This window comes from Neoarius graeffei, chromosome 14 (genome assembly GCF_027579695.1).
Source record: "Neoarius graeffei isolate fNeoGra1 chromosome 14, fNeoGra1.pri, whole genome shotgun sequence".
In the NCBI taxonomy this organism is placed as follows: Eukaryota; Metazoa; Chordata; class Actinopteri; order Siluriformes; family Ariidae; genus Neoarius; species Neoarius graeffei.
In genome coordinates, this window is record NC_083582.1 from 71,905,897 (window position 1) to 71,926,199 (window position 20,303).

The following is a 20,303-nucleotide window of genomic DNA, read 5'->3' on the forward strand; positions in this document are numbered from 1 at the left end:
TCTGTTCTCTTATAACGTACTCTATTATATTGTCCGAATGTCTATCCTATTCGATATTATTATTGTTTTTTTTTTGTAATGTTCTTTTCTGTTCTGTGCACATATATTTTACTTTCTATATTCTATCTTAATATATATTAATTTGTCATATTCTGTGCTATTCTCGGGCGGCACGGTGGTGTAGTGGTTAGCGCTGTCGCCTCACAGCAAGAAGGTCCCGGTTCGAGCCCCGTGGCCGGCGAGGGCCTTTCTGTGTGGAGTTTGCATGTTCTCCCCGTTTCCTCCGGGTGCTCCGGTTTCCCCCACAGTCCAAAGACATGCAGGTTAGGTTAACTGGTGACTCTAAATTGAATGTGAGTGTGAATGGTTGTTTGTCTCTGTGTGTCAGGGCTGTGATGATTTGGTGACTTGTCCAGGGTGTACCCCGCCTCTCACCCATAGTCAGCTGGGATAGGATCCAGCTTGCCTGTGACCCTGCACAGGATAAGTGGCTACAGATAATGGATGGATGTGCTATTCTTTCCTAAGTTATCCTACTTGATTTTATTTAATTTTTTAATTCTATCCATGGCGGCACGGTGGTGTAGTGGTTAGCACTGTCGCCTCACAGCAAGAAGGTCCAGGTTCGAGCCCCGTGGCCGGCGAGGGTCTTTCTGTGTGGAGTTTGCATGTTCTCCCTGTGTCCGCGTGGGTTTCCTCTGGGTGCTCCGGTTTCCCCCACAGTCCAAAGACATGCAGGTTAGGTTAACTGGTGACTCTAAATTGAGCGTAGGTGTGAATGTGAGTGTGAATGGTTGTCTGTGTCTATGTGTCAGCCCTGTGATGACCTGGCGACTTGTCCAGGGTGTACCCCGCCTTTCGCCCGTAGTCAGCTGGGATAGGCTCCAGCTTGCCTGCGACCCTGTAGAAGGATAAAGCGGCTAGAGATAATGAGATGAGATGAGATTTCTATCCATAATGTGTTATATTGTTAGTTTTAGTCCTGGGTATGACTCTAAACTGCAGCCGGTGGTGAGTCTCAGGTCTGTAAGGACTTGAGTATTGGGGAAAGTGAAGTTTACACCTTAATCACCATTACTCCCAGGTCCGCTCTGACCCTGAGTGGTAGCACCTGCCTGGGTTCCAGCTATGGATTAAATAGTACATCACCAATAAGGCGCTGGCAGCAGGGCGCTTTTCGGTGCGATGTGGGAGATGAACCCAACAGGGTCAATGGCACACCACCAGATGGCATGCGGAAGAGCGACTCAAATGGCCAACAGATGGCATCACTCACTCGGCAAGTCAGTTGTCAGTGCGGGGCAACTTCCATACCTGTCAGGTCTGTGGCACTTTTGTGTACCACTTCGCATCCAGAGAGACAACATGATAGGGGCATGACATCATTTGTTTTACCTTACTGTGTAAGGCACTTCATTCGGCCTTATTTCACGATGGTGCGGGCCTCGTGGCCCATTTGTGTTTTTGCACATCCTAATGAGGCACTCATCATCGCTAGGGATTGATAGCCAACGACAACATGGCTTAACGCCAACTTGGTGCTACGTGCCTCATCGGCTATCGACTCTATTTTGTGGAATAACTGTTAAATTAATAACTATCAATTGCTATCTAAGTAGACATCTAGCTATCTAAACAGATAGCGATCAAAGTACAATAGCTCTCAGAAACAGTCCTTTTCGACAGTTTCCTTGCAGTTATTGAGGTAAAAAGATATACAGTTGTGGTCAGAAGTTTACATACAGTGGCGTGAATGTCATCTTGGATATGAATGTCATGGCAATATTTGGCCTTTCAGTAATTTCTTTGAACTGTTCTTTTTCTGTGGCAGAATGACTGTACAGCATACAGCTTTAATTAAAAAAAAACATTCGAATTTGGTGCACAAGTTTTAATTTTCTTTGGGTTTTCTGAAATCAGCACAGGGTCAAAATTATACATACAGCACACCTAATATTTGGGTAAAATGTCTCTTCGCAAGATTCACCTTGACCAAACACTTTTGTTTACCATGAACAAGCTTCTGGCAGAATTCTGGTTGGATATTTCACGACTCTTCATGGTAGAATTGGTAGAGTTCAATTAAATATTTTTTTTTCTTGGCATGGACTTGACTTATAAGCACGGTCCATATTAGAGCCCTGCACTCCCGCGGGAGTCCCACGGGACTCGCGGGACCCGCCGCAAAGCAGTGCAGCGCGGGACAAATTTTGAAAGCTCATTGCGGGCACGGGCGGGACCGGAAGTGCACATATGCGTGCGCGGGCGGGAGCGGGAGTGCACATATGCGGCGCGGGCGGGAGCAGTGATAAGCTGCAGTCCCGCTAACTAAAAACGTGTTTGAAATAAAATTTATAAATTATTAATTTATGTCTATCATATATAATTTGTGCTGGATATTTTATTTGGCATTAATAAAAACATTTTAAGATGCCTAAATTTGCAGAGAGAGTCAGATTGCCAGATTGAGTGAGGAATGGCATCTTAAATAAAAAACACCATTGGTACAAAGCAAGCCCATTCACTTTTTTATGCTGATCAGAGAATTACAATGGTTTCTCATGTGATAAAAATGTGTGATTCACGATTAAATATTTTAATCGCTTGACAGCACTAATTATTATTATTATTATTAGAGACACTACATGCTGAATTCAGAAACAAGGTAAATAATAACAAATGTGAACGTGAGCTGTAGATATTTATGCTCAAATCCACTCAAAGTAGGGGGCGGGGCACCATCACGCTGTGTCAAGACAAGAACTTTCCTGAGAAATAACGCGAACGTCTGCATCATGTGGGATTTGCGGGTGGGAGCGGGACAAAATATGGCAGGCGTGGGCGGGAGCGGGACTGAAAATCATAATTTTTTTGTGGGCGCGGGCGGGAGCGGGACTGAAAATCATAATTCTTTGCGGGCGCGGGCGGGAGCGGGACTGCACAATGCGGGCGCGGGCGGGAGCGGGACTGAAAAATCCGACCCGCGCAGACCTCTAGTCCATATATTTTCAATCGGGTTGAAGTCAGGACTTGTTTTAAGCTTAATGTTAGCCTGCTTTATCTTCCACAACCAGCTCTGATGCGTGTTTGGGTTCATTGTCCTGTTGTAACTCCCAAGTGGTGTTCAAGTTTGTGATGGTTTATGCTGAAGAATTCTGAGGTAGTCCTCCTTCTTCATTATTCCATCCACTTTGTGCAACGAACCAGTTCCACTGGCAGCAAAACAGCCCCAGAGCATGATGATCCTACCACCACCACCAGCTGGTACAGTGTCCCTCTGTACATTGTGGCCAAACAACTCAATCTTTGTCTCATCTGACCATACAGCTTTCCTCCAGAAGGCTTTTTCTTTGTCCGTGTGGTCAGCTTCAAACTTTAGTTAAGCTTGATGGTGTCAGTTTTGGAGCAGGGGGTTATTTCTTGGATAGCAGCCTCTTAGTCCATGGTGATCTGAACTGTACACAGTGATCCATCAGCTTCCAGTTCATGGCAGGGCTGTGCCATGGTGGTTCCCAGGTTGTTCATGACCATCCAAACCAATTTCCTTTCAGCTGAGGGTGACAGTTTGGGTTTTCTTGAAGCAAAGTGGCTTGGCAAAGTGACTACACCTCACAGTAACTTGGATACAATTGTTTGAACTGATCTTCGAATTTGCAGTTGGCTCCAAGAGACATTCCGGAGTTGTGTATATCTCCGATCCTCTTTCTCAGATCTGCACTGAGCTCCTTGGACTTTCCCATTTTACTGTGTGTTGGTCGATCCAGTGAATGCTGTAAACAAACCCTTTTTATGAAGGCACAGAGAAGCTACCAGCTGTAGTCAATCATGATCACGAACAGGAAGTTAAGAGACCTCGGCCTTGGCAAGATAAGAGACATTTTGGAAGTTTCAGCACCTCCAAATTAATAATCTGAGTGAGTGTATGTAAACTTTTTATGGATAATTTTGACCGTGTTGACTTCAGAAAACCCAAAGAAAATTAAAGCTTGTGTGCCAAATTCTCATGTATTTTTTTTAATTAAAGCTGTATGCTGTACAATCATTCTGCCACAGAAAAAGAACAGTTCAAAGAAATTACTGAAAGCCCAAATATTGCCAAGACATTCATATCCAAGATGACATTCATGTCACTGTATGTAAACTTCTGACCAAAACTGTAGGTGTATCACTGGAAGGGTCCTTTCCATGTAGTCAGATATTTATAATCAGGTTATGAGCCTGTCAGTGGTGAATACATGCAGTTTCCTTTGATACGGATGGTTGCCCCAGAGGATTACACTGTACAGCAGTTGTGTGGTTGTTGGTTCTAGTGTTGTAACTCAGTACAGAATAATATTTGGAGCCAGAGAGATGAGAACACTGAGAGCAGGTTAAAAACTCCTGGAGTTTTCCTTTAAGCTCTGATATCCTGGGTGGTCCTCTCAGGTTTCAGGGTCACCGTGAGCAGGGCTGACCCGGCTGAAGGGTCATCATTCATGTGACATGACAAAGTGATAGGAGGGCACGCGCGCACGAGCGCCTGGTGTCCAAATAAGGCTCGCAAGTGACGCAGAAGCAGCTCACATGAGTTTCACGGCAGTGTGAGTGAGAAGCATCGGACAGCCGGGAATCAGACACCTCCGAGTGCACAGGCCTGGGTTTGAGTGAGAAGAGACAGTCAGATGATGATGGCGACGACCATGGTGACGATGAAACAAACAGAGATTCAGTACAATAACGGCTACATGCAGGAGGAGTACATGGTGCAGGAGGATGAGTGGGACCGGGACCTGCTGCTCGACCCCGCCTGGGAGAAACAACAGCGCAAGGTGGGAGTCAACAACACCCTGCCCTCTGTCTGAGTGTGTGTGTGTGTGTGTGTGTGTGTGTGAACAAGAAGAATGGTCTTACGGTAATATCAGTTTTGGCATTTGTATAATGTATATAACCTTAACACTTCTCTATCTATCTATCTATCTATCTATCTATCTATCTATCTATCTATCTATCTATCTATCTATCGACTACTGTTCAAAAGTTTAGGGTCAGTTAGAAATTTCCTATTTTCCATAAAAAAATAAAAATAAAAAATGAAATGAGTTGGAATAGAAAATATAACAAAATGAATAAGAAATAGTCATTGACATAGTTAGAAATGATGATTTTTATTTGAAATAAATAAATAAATTTTATGTGTGTATTTACTTACTGTACTTACTTATTTACTATCTTACTTATTCACTATATTTACTTACTATCTTACTGACTTATTCATTTCATTGCTTACTTCCTATCTTACTCACTGATTCACTAAATTACTATCTTACTCACTTATTTACTATATTGCTTACTTACTATCTTATTTATTTACTTGTTTACTTGCTTTGGGTGGCATGGTGGTGTAGTGGTTAGCACTGCTGCCTCACAGCGGTTTGAGTCCAGTGGCCAGCGAGGGCCTTTCTGTGCGGAGTTTGCATGTTCTCCCCATGTCTGTGTGGGTTTCCTCCGAGTGCTCCGGTTTCCCCCAAAGACATGCAGGCTAGACTAATTTTGGTGGCTCTAAATTGACCGTAAGTGTGAATGTGATTGTGAATGATTGTTTGTCTCTGTGTGTCAGCCCTGCGATGATCTGGCAACTTGTCCCGGGTGTACCCCGCCTCTCGCCCATAGTCAGCTGAGATCATCTGGAGCAGCTTATCCTGTGACCCTGCACAGGATAAGTGGCTACAGAATATATATATATATATATATATATATATATATATATATATATATATATATATATATATATATATATATATACACAGTGCCTTGAAAAAGTATTCATACCCCTTGAACTTTTTCACATTTTTCCACCTTACAGCCACAAACTTAAAAGTTTTTTATTGAGATTTTATGTGATAGACCAACAAAGAGTAGCACATAACTGTGAAGTGAAACGAACATGATAAATGGTCTTCAAAATTTTAAACAAATAAAAATCTGAAAAATGTGATGCGCATTAGTATTCAGCCCCCCTGCGTCAATACTTTGTAGAGCCACCTTTTGTGGTATGTCTCTACCAGCTTTGCACACTGAAATTTTTGCCCATTCTTCTTTGCAAAATAGCTCAAGCTCAGCCAGATTGGATGGAGAGCGTCTGTGAACAGCAATTTTCAAGTCTTGCCACAGATGCTCAATGGGATTTAGGTCTGGACTTTGACTGGGCCATTCTAACACATGAATATTCTTTGATCTAAACCATCCCATTGTAGCTCTGGCTGTATGTTTAGGGTCATTGTCTTGCTGGAAGGTGAATCTCCTTCCCAGTCTCAAGTCTTTTGCAGCCTCCAACAGGTTTTCTTCCAGGATTGCCCTGTATTTAGCTCCATCCATCTTCCCATCAACTCTGACCAGCTTCCCTGTCCCTGCTGAAGAAAAGCATCCCCATAGCATGATGCTGCCACCACCATGTTTCACAGTGGGGATGGTGTGTGCAGGGTGATGAGCAGTGTTAGTTTTCTGCCACACATAGCGCTTTGCATTTAGGCCAAAAAGTTCAACTTTGGTCTCATCTGACCAAAGCACCTTCTTCCACATGTTTGCTGTGTCCCCTACATGGCTTCTGGCAAACTGCAAACGGGACTTATTATGCCTGTCTTTCAACAATGGCTTTCTTCTTGCCACTCTTCCAAAAAGGCCAGATTTGTGGAGTGTACGACTTATAGCTGTCCTGTGCACAGATTCTCCCACCTGAGCTGTGGATTTCTGCAGCTCCTCCAGAGTGATCATGGGCCTCTTGGCTGCTTCTCTGACCAGTGCTCTCCTTGCTCGCTCTGTCAGTTTAGGTGGACGGCCATGTCTTGGTAGGTTTGCAGTTGTGCCATACTTTTTCCATTTTTGAATGATGGATTGAACAGTGCTTCTTGAGTTGTTCAGAGCTTGGGATATTTTTTTATAACCTAACCCTGCTTTAAACTTCTCCAGAAGCTTCCCTGACCTGTCTGGTGAGTTCTTTGGTCTTCATGATGCTGTTTGTTCTTCAGTGTTCTCTAACAAACCACTGAGGCCTTCACAGAACAAGTGTATTTATGCTGAGAGTAAATTACACACAGTAGGACTCTATTAACTAATTAGATGACTTCTGAAGGCAAGTGATTGCACTGGATTGTATTTAGAGGTATCAGAGTACAGGGGGGCTGAATACTAATGCACACCACATTTTTCAGATTTTTATTTGTTTAAAATTTTGAAGACCATTTATCATTTTTGTTTCACTTCACAATTACTGTATGTGCTGCTCTGTGTTGGTCTATCACATAAAATCTCAATAAAAAACTTTTAAGTTCGTGGTTGTAAAGTGGAAAAATGTGAAAAAGTTCAAGGGGTATGAATACTTTTGCAAGGCACTGTGTGTATATATATATATATATATATATATATATATATATATATATATATATATATATATATATATTTTTTTTTTTTTTTTTTTTTTTTTTTAACTTTCATCATTTCATCAAAGAATCTTCCATTTGCAGCAATTACAGCTTGGCAGACCTTGAGCATTCTAGACGTCAATTTGTTGAGATAATCTGACGAGATTTCACCACATGCTTCCTGGAGCACCTCCCACCAGTTGGATTGTCTTGATGGGCACTTCTTACATACTCCCATAACAGCTCAATAGGGTTGAGATCCAGTGACTGTACTGGCCATTCCATTATAGACCGAATGCCAGCTGTCTGCTTCTTTTCGAAATAGTCCTTGCATAGTTTGGAGGTGTGCTTTGGATCATTTTCCTGTTGTAGGACAAAATTAGCTCCTATCAAGCGCTGTCCACAGGGTATGACATGAAAATGGAGTGATAGTCTTCCTTCTTCAAGGTCCCTTTCACCCTGTACAAATGTCCCACTTTACCACCACCAAAGCAGCCCCAGACCATCACATTGCCTCCTCCATGCTTGACAGATGGCTTCAAGTGCTCCTGCAGCATCTTTCCATTTGGTCTGCATGTAACAAATGTTCTTTTTTGTGAGCCGAACACCTCAAACTTGGATTTGTCTGTCCATAACACTTTTTTTCCAATCTTCCTGTGTCCAGTGTCTGTGTTGTTTTGCCCATCTCAAGCTTTTCTTTTTATTGGCCATTCTCAAATAGGGCTTTTTCTTCACAACTCTCCCGAGAAGGTCAGCTTCCCAGATACACCTCTTCACTGTAGATGTTGAGACTGGTCTTTTGCAGGTCCCATTTCATGAAGCTGACAGTTGAGGACCTGTGAGACGTCTGTTCCTCAAACTACACACTCTAATAAATTTATCCTCTTGCACCGTTGTGCATCGGGGCCTTCCACTCCTCTTTCTATTGCAGTTAGAGCCAGTTTGTGCTGCTCTGTGAAGGGAATAGTACACAGCATTGGAGGAGATATTCAGTTTCTTGGCAATTTCTCGCATGGAATAGCCTTCATTTCTCAGAACAAGAATAGACTGATGAGTTTCAGGAGAAAGTTCTTTGTTTCTGGCCGTTTTGAGTCAGTAGTCAAACCCACAATTGTTTTCTCTCGAAAATGAGGACATTTCTATATATAAAGTGTGTGTGTGTGTGTGTGTGTGTGTGTGTGTGTGTGTGTGTGTGTGTGTGTGTGTAGAATGGTCTTGTGGTGATATTTGTTTTGGCATTAGTATAACATGTATAACATTAGCATATATATATATAAAACAGTTATTCTACGAAATCGAGTCGTACATGAGCTGATAGCCGACGAGGCGCGTAGCACCGAGTTGTCTATAATCCATGTACAACGAGATTGAGTGGAATAACTGTTTTATTCTATCTACATTCACTGGATTTTCAGAAACAGAGCATTTTTATTTTTACTTTTTGCAAATTCGATAAATAAAATTTTTATACAAAACGTCTGAGGAAATCATTTCTGCTTAGGCGGACTTCTTGAAAACCTATCGATGGCTGCATGAATTGACTTTAGTGTTGTTGCTGTTGTTGTTTTTGCTTTCTTTATTTGTAGAAAGTGCCATCTTGCTGTCGTGTCGAGGTCTCGAATAGCTTTAGATGTTTATTTAATTCTTCCTTGGACATTTCAGTTCTGTAATTTTCAAACTTCTTTGAGCTTTTGAACCAGTCTTAAAAAAAATTCAACAAATTTTAATGCTTAAAGATGAAGAATGTAAACAAATCAGTGAAATGACAGGAGCAATTTGTGAAAAATGCTATAATTATAATTCTAAAAAAAAAAAAAGATACATTCTTACCATCAAATACTTTCATTCCATATTTTGTTGCTTTTTTTGGTATTTTTGGGGGTTTTGTTTTCGAGTAGAGTTTTTATTTCATCCTCAGTTGGTTTGGCAACACGCTCCACCATTTTGTTTTTCTCTACTCATGGTATATGAGCTGATATCCTAGTAGTAGAGTAGCCAATCAGAGCACGCGATTGCTTATATCCAGTGAATGTGGATAGAATAAATATATATATTCGCCTAAGACCTGATACGGGTAAATACAAATTACAAGAGGGTTTACAAGAGACACAGTAAATAGTCAGGTCCGAATGACGATAAATATGGATGTGAAAATTCCTGATGAACGTCAATAAGTGATCAACAGTTCATTGATTCACTTAGTGTCCTTTCCTTTCAAAGCTCTCTTCTCATGGTGCTTGGCTCGTCTTCATTTGTTGTCTTCCTTTCTGTCACTGTCTCTCTTTTTGCATATGTCGTAAGTGCACTTCTGCCATTCCGACCTCTTAGTTACAGTGTCTTTCCATATGTGTAGTGCATCACTACATTTCAGAATATCCTTGATAGTGTCTTTGTATCTAAGAAATGGACGACCGATCTTTCTAGAACCTTCTGCCAGCTCACCATAAAATTGTGCTTTGACTGAGCAGTCATCTGGCAAACGTGCAACATGTCCCACTCAGTGTTTCTGATAAGTATGTTCTCAATGTTTTCAGACTTAGCATGTTCTAGAACTTCATCATTTGTAATATATATAACATCAACACTTCTATAATACTGACCCTATGGGTTACAATGGGTCACCTTTCCAATCCTGTGTGTGTGCATGTGTGCATGCCTTGCTGAAGGGTCCAACAGTGACCCAATACTGGGATTTGTGAACTTATGACCTTCTGAGCAATAGTACAAAAAAATTAACCAGTGCACCACCACTGTGTAGAAATAACATCCATGTTGTCTTTTCATATGCACTAAGTTTGACCAGAAGTAATTCCTTCTTCTAGAAAACATTGTCTAACTAGAAGGGCACACGGTAGAGTGCATACCAGTGGCGGCTGGTAGTCTTTCAAACAGGGGAGGCTGGTCGGTTACAATATTTCCAGATTTTAAAAGAAAAAAGATCAATTTTGCCCATACTCTTGCCTCTGATCTGGCTGATTGTTGGCAGGGTCACAAACTGTGAAATAACAGGTTCTTTTGCCCCATTAGCCGACTGTCCAATATACATGATGGTGGTGTTGGGGGGGGGTATATTTTAACATTTTATATTTTAAAATTGTGGCATGTTGTTTAAAAATTTATCATTATTGAAAGCAGCTCTTTGTCAGGAACCTCAGCAGTAACAGCAGAGTGTTCTGGAATAGGCACAAGCACTGACCTTGGGGAGCCAAACACAGAGCTGGGTGCCACACATTTCGTTCAAACACACTTTCCCTATATTTTACTTATTTTGACTGAGAAATGTTTTATTGACAATTTTGATAACCCTTCACTTTTAATCCAGGTCTGTAGTGTGAAATGTTCTCGGCTGTGTTTTTGTTTAAAAATGTTTTCCAAATTGTAGCTGTGTTTAATTCATATCCAGAGAAATATATATTCCAATATAATATACTCAGCATAAACATTTTAAATAGATTCTATATTTTTGGTCCATCCATGACATATTACTAAAGTAGCCTATTTACTGTTGTTGATGTGGGTCACTTGCTGTTAGCCAATTCACTTTCTCGTACCAGGAGAGCTGAAAGGAACGAGTATTATTCCCTACCTTTTTCACCAAGTCAATTTGAGGCGTTGGTCTACCCTGCTCTTTAATTTTAATTTTTTCCTCGAAAGGAAGACTGGCAAATGGCTTCACCAAAATTAAATCAGCAATGCTTGGCATCCGTGCGCAGCTTTCTTGCTAGCTGACTAGCCCCCTCAAGTTCAAGTTCAGTCACTCAAATAAACGAAATTTCTGGAACTAAGATAGCAAACTTGACAACACTATATTTACACTTTATTTATAATGAAAATATATACAAATTAAAAAAGCTGGTAGAAACCGTATGTAATGGATGAAATCGAAATGTAAGCTGATCTCTTACAATACACCACACCACTTGCGAATCCGCATGGGCCTGAACTGAAATTCACCGCTGCCTGTCTATATTTGAAACGAGCTGTCAATCAAAGAAAATATCCGGCCGCTTTCACCAATCACCAGTCTCCTCGCGGAAAGCTTTGCCATGTCCCTCCCATGTGAGGCTCGGAGTCCGTAGGCGGGCATTTTCACAGTATTTGTCCAATAACCGTCTTGCATTTTGAGATTGACAAGCGCATAGCTCCCAAATGCCGTTGAAGTCCACTGAGGCTGGGAGTCCGGTGGGCGGGCATTTTCGCAGTATTTGTCCAATAACCGTCTTGCATTTTGATATTGAAAAGCGCATAGCTCCCAATGCCATTGAAGTGCACTGAGGCTGGGCTGTATCGCGCTGTCACGAGGGGGAAAAACTCACGCACACATTAGGCGAACTGGGGAAAGTTATAACGGAATGATTTCGCACTGTAGTTTGGTTGAGCACATATATTTCTATGATTCTGGATCTGAAATAGCAATGTTATAAGGTCAGCTATAACATAAGCCTAGCGCAATTCATCCTACACGATGTTCGTCATTTTTAGAGGAGGCTGAGCCTCCCTCGTTGTCTTAGAGCAATCGCCCGTGGTGCATACCTCTGCCAGTCTACATATTATCAACATCAACATCAAATCACTTGAACTGAGGATAATATTAAAGCTGTCCACCAAATTTCATCCAAATCCATTCATTACTTTTTGAGTTACGTTGGGAACAGCCCAACAAATCCTGGATTTCCATCCATATCCGGATTTGCATCGAAATCTAATCGATTGTTCCTTGGCTGATGGCTCACCTTTCATCAAAATCCGATCACTATTTTTTGAGTTATGTTAGGAACAGACAAACAAACAAACAAACAAACAAACAAACAAACAAACAGAGGTGAAAACATAACCTCCTCCAGTATAGTTGGTGAAGGTAATCATTGGTGCAATGCACAAATGGAGCCAACTAGCTAAAGTAAAGGTTTATGATTGGTTTCAGTGACAATCTTGACCTGCTTTCCTCAAGACTCAATTTTGACTTGGTGTCTACCCCTTTAAAACTCTGTCTTTACTCAATCTCCACTTGTCCTGGTCTTAGAGTTGACAGTGGTGGTCTTGACCAGAGGTGGACAGTAACAAAGTACATTTACTTGAGTACTGTACTTAAGTACACTTTTTGAGTATCTGTACTTTACTTGAGTATTTTTTTTTTAAACTTATGACTTTAACTTCACTACATTTGAAAAGCAAATATTGTACTTTTCACTCCACTACATTTCTATCAAGGTCCTCGTTACTCGTTACTATGAAGCGGCTTTGAAAGTGTTGGTTTTTTTCTTTTCTTTTCTAAAATGTAATTGTTTGTTTCGCAGGTGACACTGAGAGCCTATCAGTAATCACTAGGGTCACGTCACGTCCACAGACTGTATAAAATCAAGTTCAGTAATTTTTCAGCAGCGTTATTTGAACACAAACAGTTGATGGCAGAATTGAAGGAGGTGGTTCTTCTGGGGAATGCACACACTCATGGTCCATGAACCCATGTTTCAGTTTTCTGAAAGGATTAAAGATTCATTTCGTTTAAATTTTTGCTTTGTTTGCCGAAAACGAACCACATCACGGCCTACAAAAACTCGCCATCCAACCTGCGGAAGCATATTGAGGGATGTAAACGTTTTATTCCAAGAGAAAGCTTGCAATGAAGTTGTCTGTGCTTTTCCAGCTTGCGGTATTGTTGCAATAGCTATGCAGTCTGGTTAGTCAAATGACTTTCTATGGATTTGCCCGCCAAGTAGCCATCGCCTTGTCCACGGCCAATGTTAACACATACTAGCTAGCTAACTTGGACACTGTTAGTTAGCATATAAAAACAGAGTTATGCTAACATGAATAACGTCAACGTATCTGAAGTCCTTTTAGAAATGTGCTTTAGCATAATCTTGCCAAATAAACAGAATGTAGAAATCTCTCTTTTCTAGTAGCGTTAGCTACCCAATATGATTTCGAGTTTGAAAAGAGTTTGCTAGCATGTCAGGTGGAGTTTCACTGACTAGCTAGCTTAACGTTAAAACCACCATGTTGGCACAGCATGCGTTCATTTTGTGAATTCACATTTCTGTCTTTGGTAACGGCGTTAGGTTTTGTAAGCGTTGTGGCAATAATACAACAATGTGTTGACCGAAAATGTACTTTTAATACTTACCGGTAAGTATTTTTACAAGCAAGTAGTTCAGTACTTTAACTTAAGTAAAAATTTTACTGGACAACTTTCACTTGTATCGGAATAACATTTGACCAGCGGGATCTGTACTTTGACTGAAGTAATGAAGTTGGGTATTTTGTCCACCTCTGATCTTGACTACAGGCCGAGGCTCAGGTGTGTGCGGCTTCACCTTGACTCATATTTATTCACAATTTGACTGTTGCAGAAATGAACATGATTAGATCAAGCAGCAATATAATTGAAATGTAGTGCCCACATCATGTACCGGTAAAGAGTGTGTGTGTGTGTGTTGGAGTGTGCCCTGAGCTATCTAACAATAGAGCTCAATAGCAAGCAGCTTTCCAACTGCGCCATCCCGGCAATGTGCATGCCGCAAAGACTGTCAGCAGTTTGAGGACGTTCTGGAGATCAGAATGAACACAACAGCGACTAATTTTAACCTTGGAGCACAGGGCCTGGGGAACTGTCCATCTCCACAGGGTGTCACCTTCCCTAAGGCATGAACACACACACACAGGCATGTTGCATTGTGGAGTTTAATAGTCAGAAAGTGTGTGTGTGTGTGTGTGTGTGTGTGTGTGTGTGTGTGTGTGTGTGTGTGTCCTAAGTGGATCGTTTGTAATAAAATGGAACACCTGTTTGCTGTTTGGACCTGCCAAGTGAAGTGACTCTGAAAGACTGTCTGGATTGCGAATATTAAAATCTCAACTGTGAACATAAAAATATAATATACAACTGCATATAAACCTAATATAAGCCTTCATTGAGTGGCTCGTTGCTTTAACATACTATATTTCATTTACTGAAGTGTTATGGGGATCGAAATGAATGCCATAGCAGTGACCTGTCAGCCCATATGGCCTATTCAAACAATTTGGGTCGCATAGATCTGTTTCTGAAAAGCTGCACACTCTTCGTCATGTTCATATATTATAGTTTATTTGCTCATCTGGCCGACAGGTGATGAGTTGATGCCAGCATGTGTTGTCCGTCGTTTGTCAGTCATCCATCGTCCACATTTCACGAAAATCGTTTCTTCTCTCTCAATTCTTCACTGATTTTTATGCTTTTTGGCAGGAAGGTAGGTCTGCCTGGGGTGCATATGCTATAACTTCTCCCCAGATTTGCTTAATTACAATTAATAATGTAGATATGGAGTAATTAATCAATACTTAACAAGCAGTTTCCAAACAAATCGCTTCTTCTCCCTCGATTCTTCACCGATTTTGATTCTTTCTGGCATGAAGGTAGGGGTACCTAGGGTGCATACAGTATAACTTCTATCCAGATTTGCTGAATTACAATTATTAATGAAGTTATGGACTAAGCCTTAATGAGCAACAAAAATCGCTTCTTCTCGGTCAATTTCTCGCCGTTTTGGATTCTTTCTGGCAAATAGGTCGGTATTCCTAGGGTGGATATCGCTTCTATATAGAGCTTGTATATCGTGTTTATAGCTTGTAACATTTATTGGACATTAAGGTGGCCCATTTTAGATCGTTCCTTCTGGACTAGACGGGGCCGGAGTGAGCTACGCTGTCATTGACGGTCTCGTAAAAATTGCCCAGGATATTTCTGTCTCTTTCTCTCTGAACACTGACAAGAAAATCGTGATACAAGCTGTATGTCACGTCTTTTAACAAAAAAAAAACTTCCGAGAAATTACCCAATACACCCTGGCAGATAAATTTTACCTAAGAACAGAGGATAACCCACAGTGAAGGACACTTTATAAATCCTGTAGCACTCTTTTGTCAGTGTTTTGAATCCCAGCGTCAGGAGTGAATGTCCTTTCTGTGGCAACAGAGAAACTATTTTTCATGCTTTCATGAACCGCATAAGACTAAAACCTTTATTTGCTGTGCTGCATCATTTGTTTCACATGCTTCATGAGAAGGAATGAGAAGGTTTCTATGGACATTTTCATTCGAAGGTACAGATATTCCCTGAAGCACAAAGCTAAACGCCAACTCGTAAACGTTATCATCAGTCAAGCCAAAATGGCCATATTCATGAGTCGTAGGAACAGAATTAAAAATGTCTCAGGCTGAAGTGTATTCCTGGTCTACGCTACACTAGTTAAACCGTGTGTACTAATTCACTGCCGTTTTTATAAAGATGTGAATGAGCTCACGACCATCAGGAATAAAATCTATATGGTGCTTTAAGAATGTTATATGTATGGTGGAAGAGGATAGAATTTGATTTTTTAAGCCATGGCTTCATGGTTAGAGAAGCAGCTTTGGGACCAAAAGGTCACCGGTTCGATTCCCTGGACCAGCAGGAATGGTTCAAGTGCCCTTGAGCAAGGCATCTAACCCCCAAGTGCTCCCCAGGCTGCTCTGGGTATGTTGTATGTCGCTCTGGATAAGAGCGTCTGTTAAATGCCTGTAATGTAATGATTTAATTGCTGACTTGAAATACCTTCTGATATTCCTCCCCAAACCCCCTTTCTTTTTCTTCGTTTTCTCATTCAGGAACCATATTTTCAGTCCTTAATCGCTTGTAAATAAAATCTTCTCTATCATCAATTTTTTTTTTGTAATAAAAGCTCTTAAAAGCCCAATCCTCCATGCATGTTTTATCTCCGTCACAAGTAGGTAATGGTTGCACAAAATCCACGGTGTCCCAAAAAATTGTACTCACTCAGGATCATCTTCATTTAGAGCATGGATTAAAGTTGGAATGTAACATTTCCAATGAACTTGCTTAAAAATGTGATGGGCGCTTGATTTGGGGATTCCTGTCTTACGAGCCATTTGCCATACAGATTTCTGTGGGATCGGTTGAGGCTTTCCAGCAATTGATTGTCTTTTGCGGGGCTGGGTGATGACCGTGGGCTTCCCGAACGCTCCTTATGGACGTCATGCACAGTTCCATCTGATTCAAACTTATCTCGGATGCGAGCAATGGTGCATTGCATTGGTGGATCTTTGTGAAAATGTCTTCTAAATTGTCTTTGCACTTCCATGATGTTTTCGTGCTTCCAGTAGCACTTTATGATAAATTTTCTTTCTTCAAAACATAGTCATACTTCTGCCATTATTAGGGTTAATTTGATCTGAAAAGAAATGAAAAATCCAATGAGTTATGAGGAGTCAAAATGTGAGTAAATTTTTTGGGGACATCCTGTATATTCTGTGGTATTCTGGTTTATTATTTTTTTCGAAGTATCTCTGTGAATATCGCACTTTGTATAGCCTAGTTAATTAGAAATATCTATATACAACTCAATCAGCTTCAAGTTCACCTTCAAGTTTTTAACATTTCTGTTTGTGCAAAAGTCTTAGGCATATGTAAAGAAATGCTGTCGACCAAAAATGGCTGAAATTAAATGAAATGTTTCAACATTAAAAAAAAAACGATAGACAGTAAGCAATAAGCCATAATAAATGAAACAAAGTCAGTATTTGGTGTGAGATGACCCTTTGGTTTAAAATAAAAATAAAAAAATAGTAATCTGAGGTGCAATGAGTGCAGTTTCATGAGGAAATGTCCCAAGCTGTAGGTTTTACTGAGCATCTTACAGAACCGGCCACAGTTCTTCTGGACACTTTGACTGTCACACTTGCGTCTTAATTTTGCACCAAAACCCAGCAGCCTTCATTACGTTTTCTTTTTTAATCTGGAAAGTGATCTCTTATGCAATATGCTGCTCAGATACAAGCATTGTCTTTTCTGTAACATTTAAAGTGCATATTCTGGACCAATTTCGGGGGTTTTTAATATGAAAGTATGTCCCTTTACACACTCATCCAGAAGGGTAATTTTGCACAAGGCCATCTGTCTACAGCAGAAAAAAATAAAATAACAAAACGCGTCTGGAAAAATCCCAAGGGAGTCTGGAGCCAGATTCGTGACGTCACCTGCGGAAGCGCCAGCAGGCTGCGAGAGCTTTGCACGGTTTCAGTGCACAGCCTGTGTAGCCCAAGCGCTCCCATTTCTCTCTCATTGTCCGGTCTTTTGGGAAGCGATGAGTACTAATCCCATCAAGATTGGTGTTGCTACACCCTCCTACGATACATCTGTTAACCATTTTAATAATTACGCGATAACGTTGAAGAAATTTGCAGAAAACCACCAGGTCGTTTTCTCATAAACAAACCAGCGCTGACGTAGGATTCAGAAGGAGGCGTCCCGCACGCGACGTCACGAAAATCAATGTTTGCCGGGAAATCCAAATGCCAAGTTTTTTCAGAGGCGGACCAATTCGCCTCAAATGGTTTGATTTCAACTGAATTTTTCTGGTATTGCACAAGGTAAAAAAAAATTGCACAAAATGCAAAATGTGACAGATATTTGACCAAAGTTGAATATAAAATAGGAGAATTACATTGATCTTGCTCCTGAATTTACCCGTGATATGCACTTTAATTTTGTGCTGGAAAACAAAACGAACGTTTGGAACTCTGAAATGTTTTTGTAATGTTTTGACTCGATAATGTAGAAGTCATAAAACAGAAATCTATATCAAACTTTGTATGAAAAAAAAGAGGCCTAAGACTTTTGCACAGTACTGTAGTAAGTCAAAGTAAGTCAAGATAATAGATTGGTTGGATATACTGCTGCCTTGTATCCAGTGTAATGGTTATTTTCTCTGTATATAGCATCCTGTGTGACCTTAAATGTCATCCAGGGGTATTTAAATCCAACCCATTTGGTGTTATCTCAAATGTTGATTGACAAGCACTGTTTTTACGTGACATGCAGGCCAGGGCTGCGAGCCTGGAACAAATTTCAGCATGAGGTTAATTTATTATAGTCGTGGCACACAACACAGCTGACGCTGACATAACAAATGTTCTTCTGTCCAACTTAACCTCCACCCTTTGTTTTGAGTTGTAATATGATTTGATCGTTACTGAAGGCTAAGAATGATTCTCTTTGTAAGAAATAATATTCCACAGGCGTTCGCATGTCCTGTGAATCACCGAAAACTTGCATTTAATATCTTGTAAATCCTGTGAATCCTCTGAAAACTAATTGACAGACTGTTAAGTTGAATGGATTGCACAGAATTCAGAAGAGTTCAGAAGAGTTCATTTTGCTTATTATTCTGTTATCAGCATATTGCACTAAGGATCCAACATTAAATAAGACGCACAAGAAATACAAAAAATTAAATGAATAGTGTAGCCAAACTTTTACACTGGACCTGGGTAGTTTATAGCTTCTTGATAAACACTGTTTAAATTTCCGAACACTTCAGAAAACCATCATCTGTGAGCACATTTTGTCACTGCATCCACAAATATCAACAATATCCAGAAACACCACCACCTTCTCTTGGCCCGAGCTCTTTTACGATGGACTGTGGCGAAGTGGAAAACTGTCCCGAGGTCTGACGAATCAAAAATAGAAATTCTTTTTCGAAATCATGGGCACTGTGTCCTCCAGGCGAAAGAAGAGAGGGACCAATCCGGCTTGTTATCAGTGCACAGTTCAAAAGCCAGCATCTGTGATAGTACGAGGGAGCTTAAGTGCACATGACATGGGTAACTTGTACCTCTGGGAAGGCATAATTAATGCTGAATTGATATATAAACGTTTCAGAGCAACATGCTGCTATCCAGACGATGTCTTTTCCAGGGGAGGTTTTATTTATTTCAGCAAGACAATGCCAGACTGCATTCTGCACATATTACACATTGCATGGCTCCATAGTAAAAGAGTCCAGGGGCTAAACTGGCCTGCCTGCAGTCCAGACCTGTCTCCTATTTAAAACATTTGGGGCATTATGAAGCGCAAAATATGACAAAGTAGACCCCGGACTGTTCAGCAACTGAAACTGTATATCAGGCAAGAATGGGACAACATTTCAAATTTCACTTTCAAAACTACATCACTTGGTCTCCTCAGTTCCCAAATGTTTACAGTGTTAGAAGTTACAGTTTACAGTTACAATGTTTACAGTTAGAAGTGATGCAACACAGTGGTAAACATGCCACTGTTCCAACTTTTCTGAAACATGTTGCTGGCAGGCGGCACAGTGGTGTAGTGGTTAGCGCTGTCGCCTCACAGCAAGAAGGTCCAGGTTCGAGCCCCGTGGCTGGCGAGGGCCTTTCTGTGTGGAGTTTGCATGTTCTCCCCGTGTCCGCGTGCTGGCAGGTTAGGTTAACTGGTGACTCTAAATTGACTGTAGGTGTGAATGTGAGTGTGAATGGTTGTCTGTGTCTATATGTCAGCCCTGTGATGACCTGGCGACTTGTCCAGGGTGTACCCCGCCTTTCGCCCGTAGTCAGCTGGGATAGGCTCCAGCTTGCCTGCGACCCTGTAGAACAGGATAAAGCGGCTACAGATAATGAGATGAGATGAGATGTTGCTGGCATCAAATTCAAAATGATGATATATTTTTCAAAGAGTCTGTCTGTCTGTCTGGGAAAAGTATGTACCGTAGTTATGACAGTGAGGGGGTGATGCAGCGGGGGACGTGTTAACAGTTTCATGCAGCGAGTAGGCATAGCCCATTGTGTTTAATCTGAATCAGTGTGATTGGTAATGGAGTGAAAAGTGTTACATTTGTTACATACACATAGATCTATCCATCCATCCGTTATCTATAACCGCTTATCCTGTGCAGGGTTGCAGGCAAGCTGGAGCCTATCCCAGCTGACTATGGATGAGAGGCGGGGTACACCCTGGACAAGTCGCCAGATCGTCACATATAGAGACACACAGCCATTCACACTCACATTCACACCTACGGTCAATTTAGAGTCACCAGTTAACCTAACCTGCATGTCTTTGGACTGTGGGGG

General features: G+C 41.1%; 1 protein-coding gene across 1 annotated transcript in view; it reads left to right on the plus strand.

Annotated features, from left to right (window-relative positions):
• The first annotated feature begins 4,521 nt into the window (after nt 1–4,521).
• Nucleotides 4,522–20,303, plus strand: part of LOC132898587 (alpha-actinin-2-like) — a 78,400-nt gene continuing 62,618 nt past the window's right edge. The window contains exon 1 of the mRNA XM_060940300.1: nt 4,522–4,808. Coding sequence (XP_060796283.1) covers nt 4,662–4,808 — 147 coding nt within the window. The 5' untranslated portion in view covers nt 4,522–4,661. The remainder of the gene's footprint in view (nt 4,809–20,303) is intronic.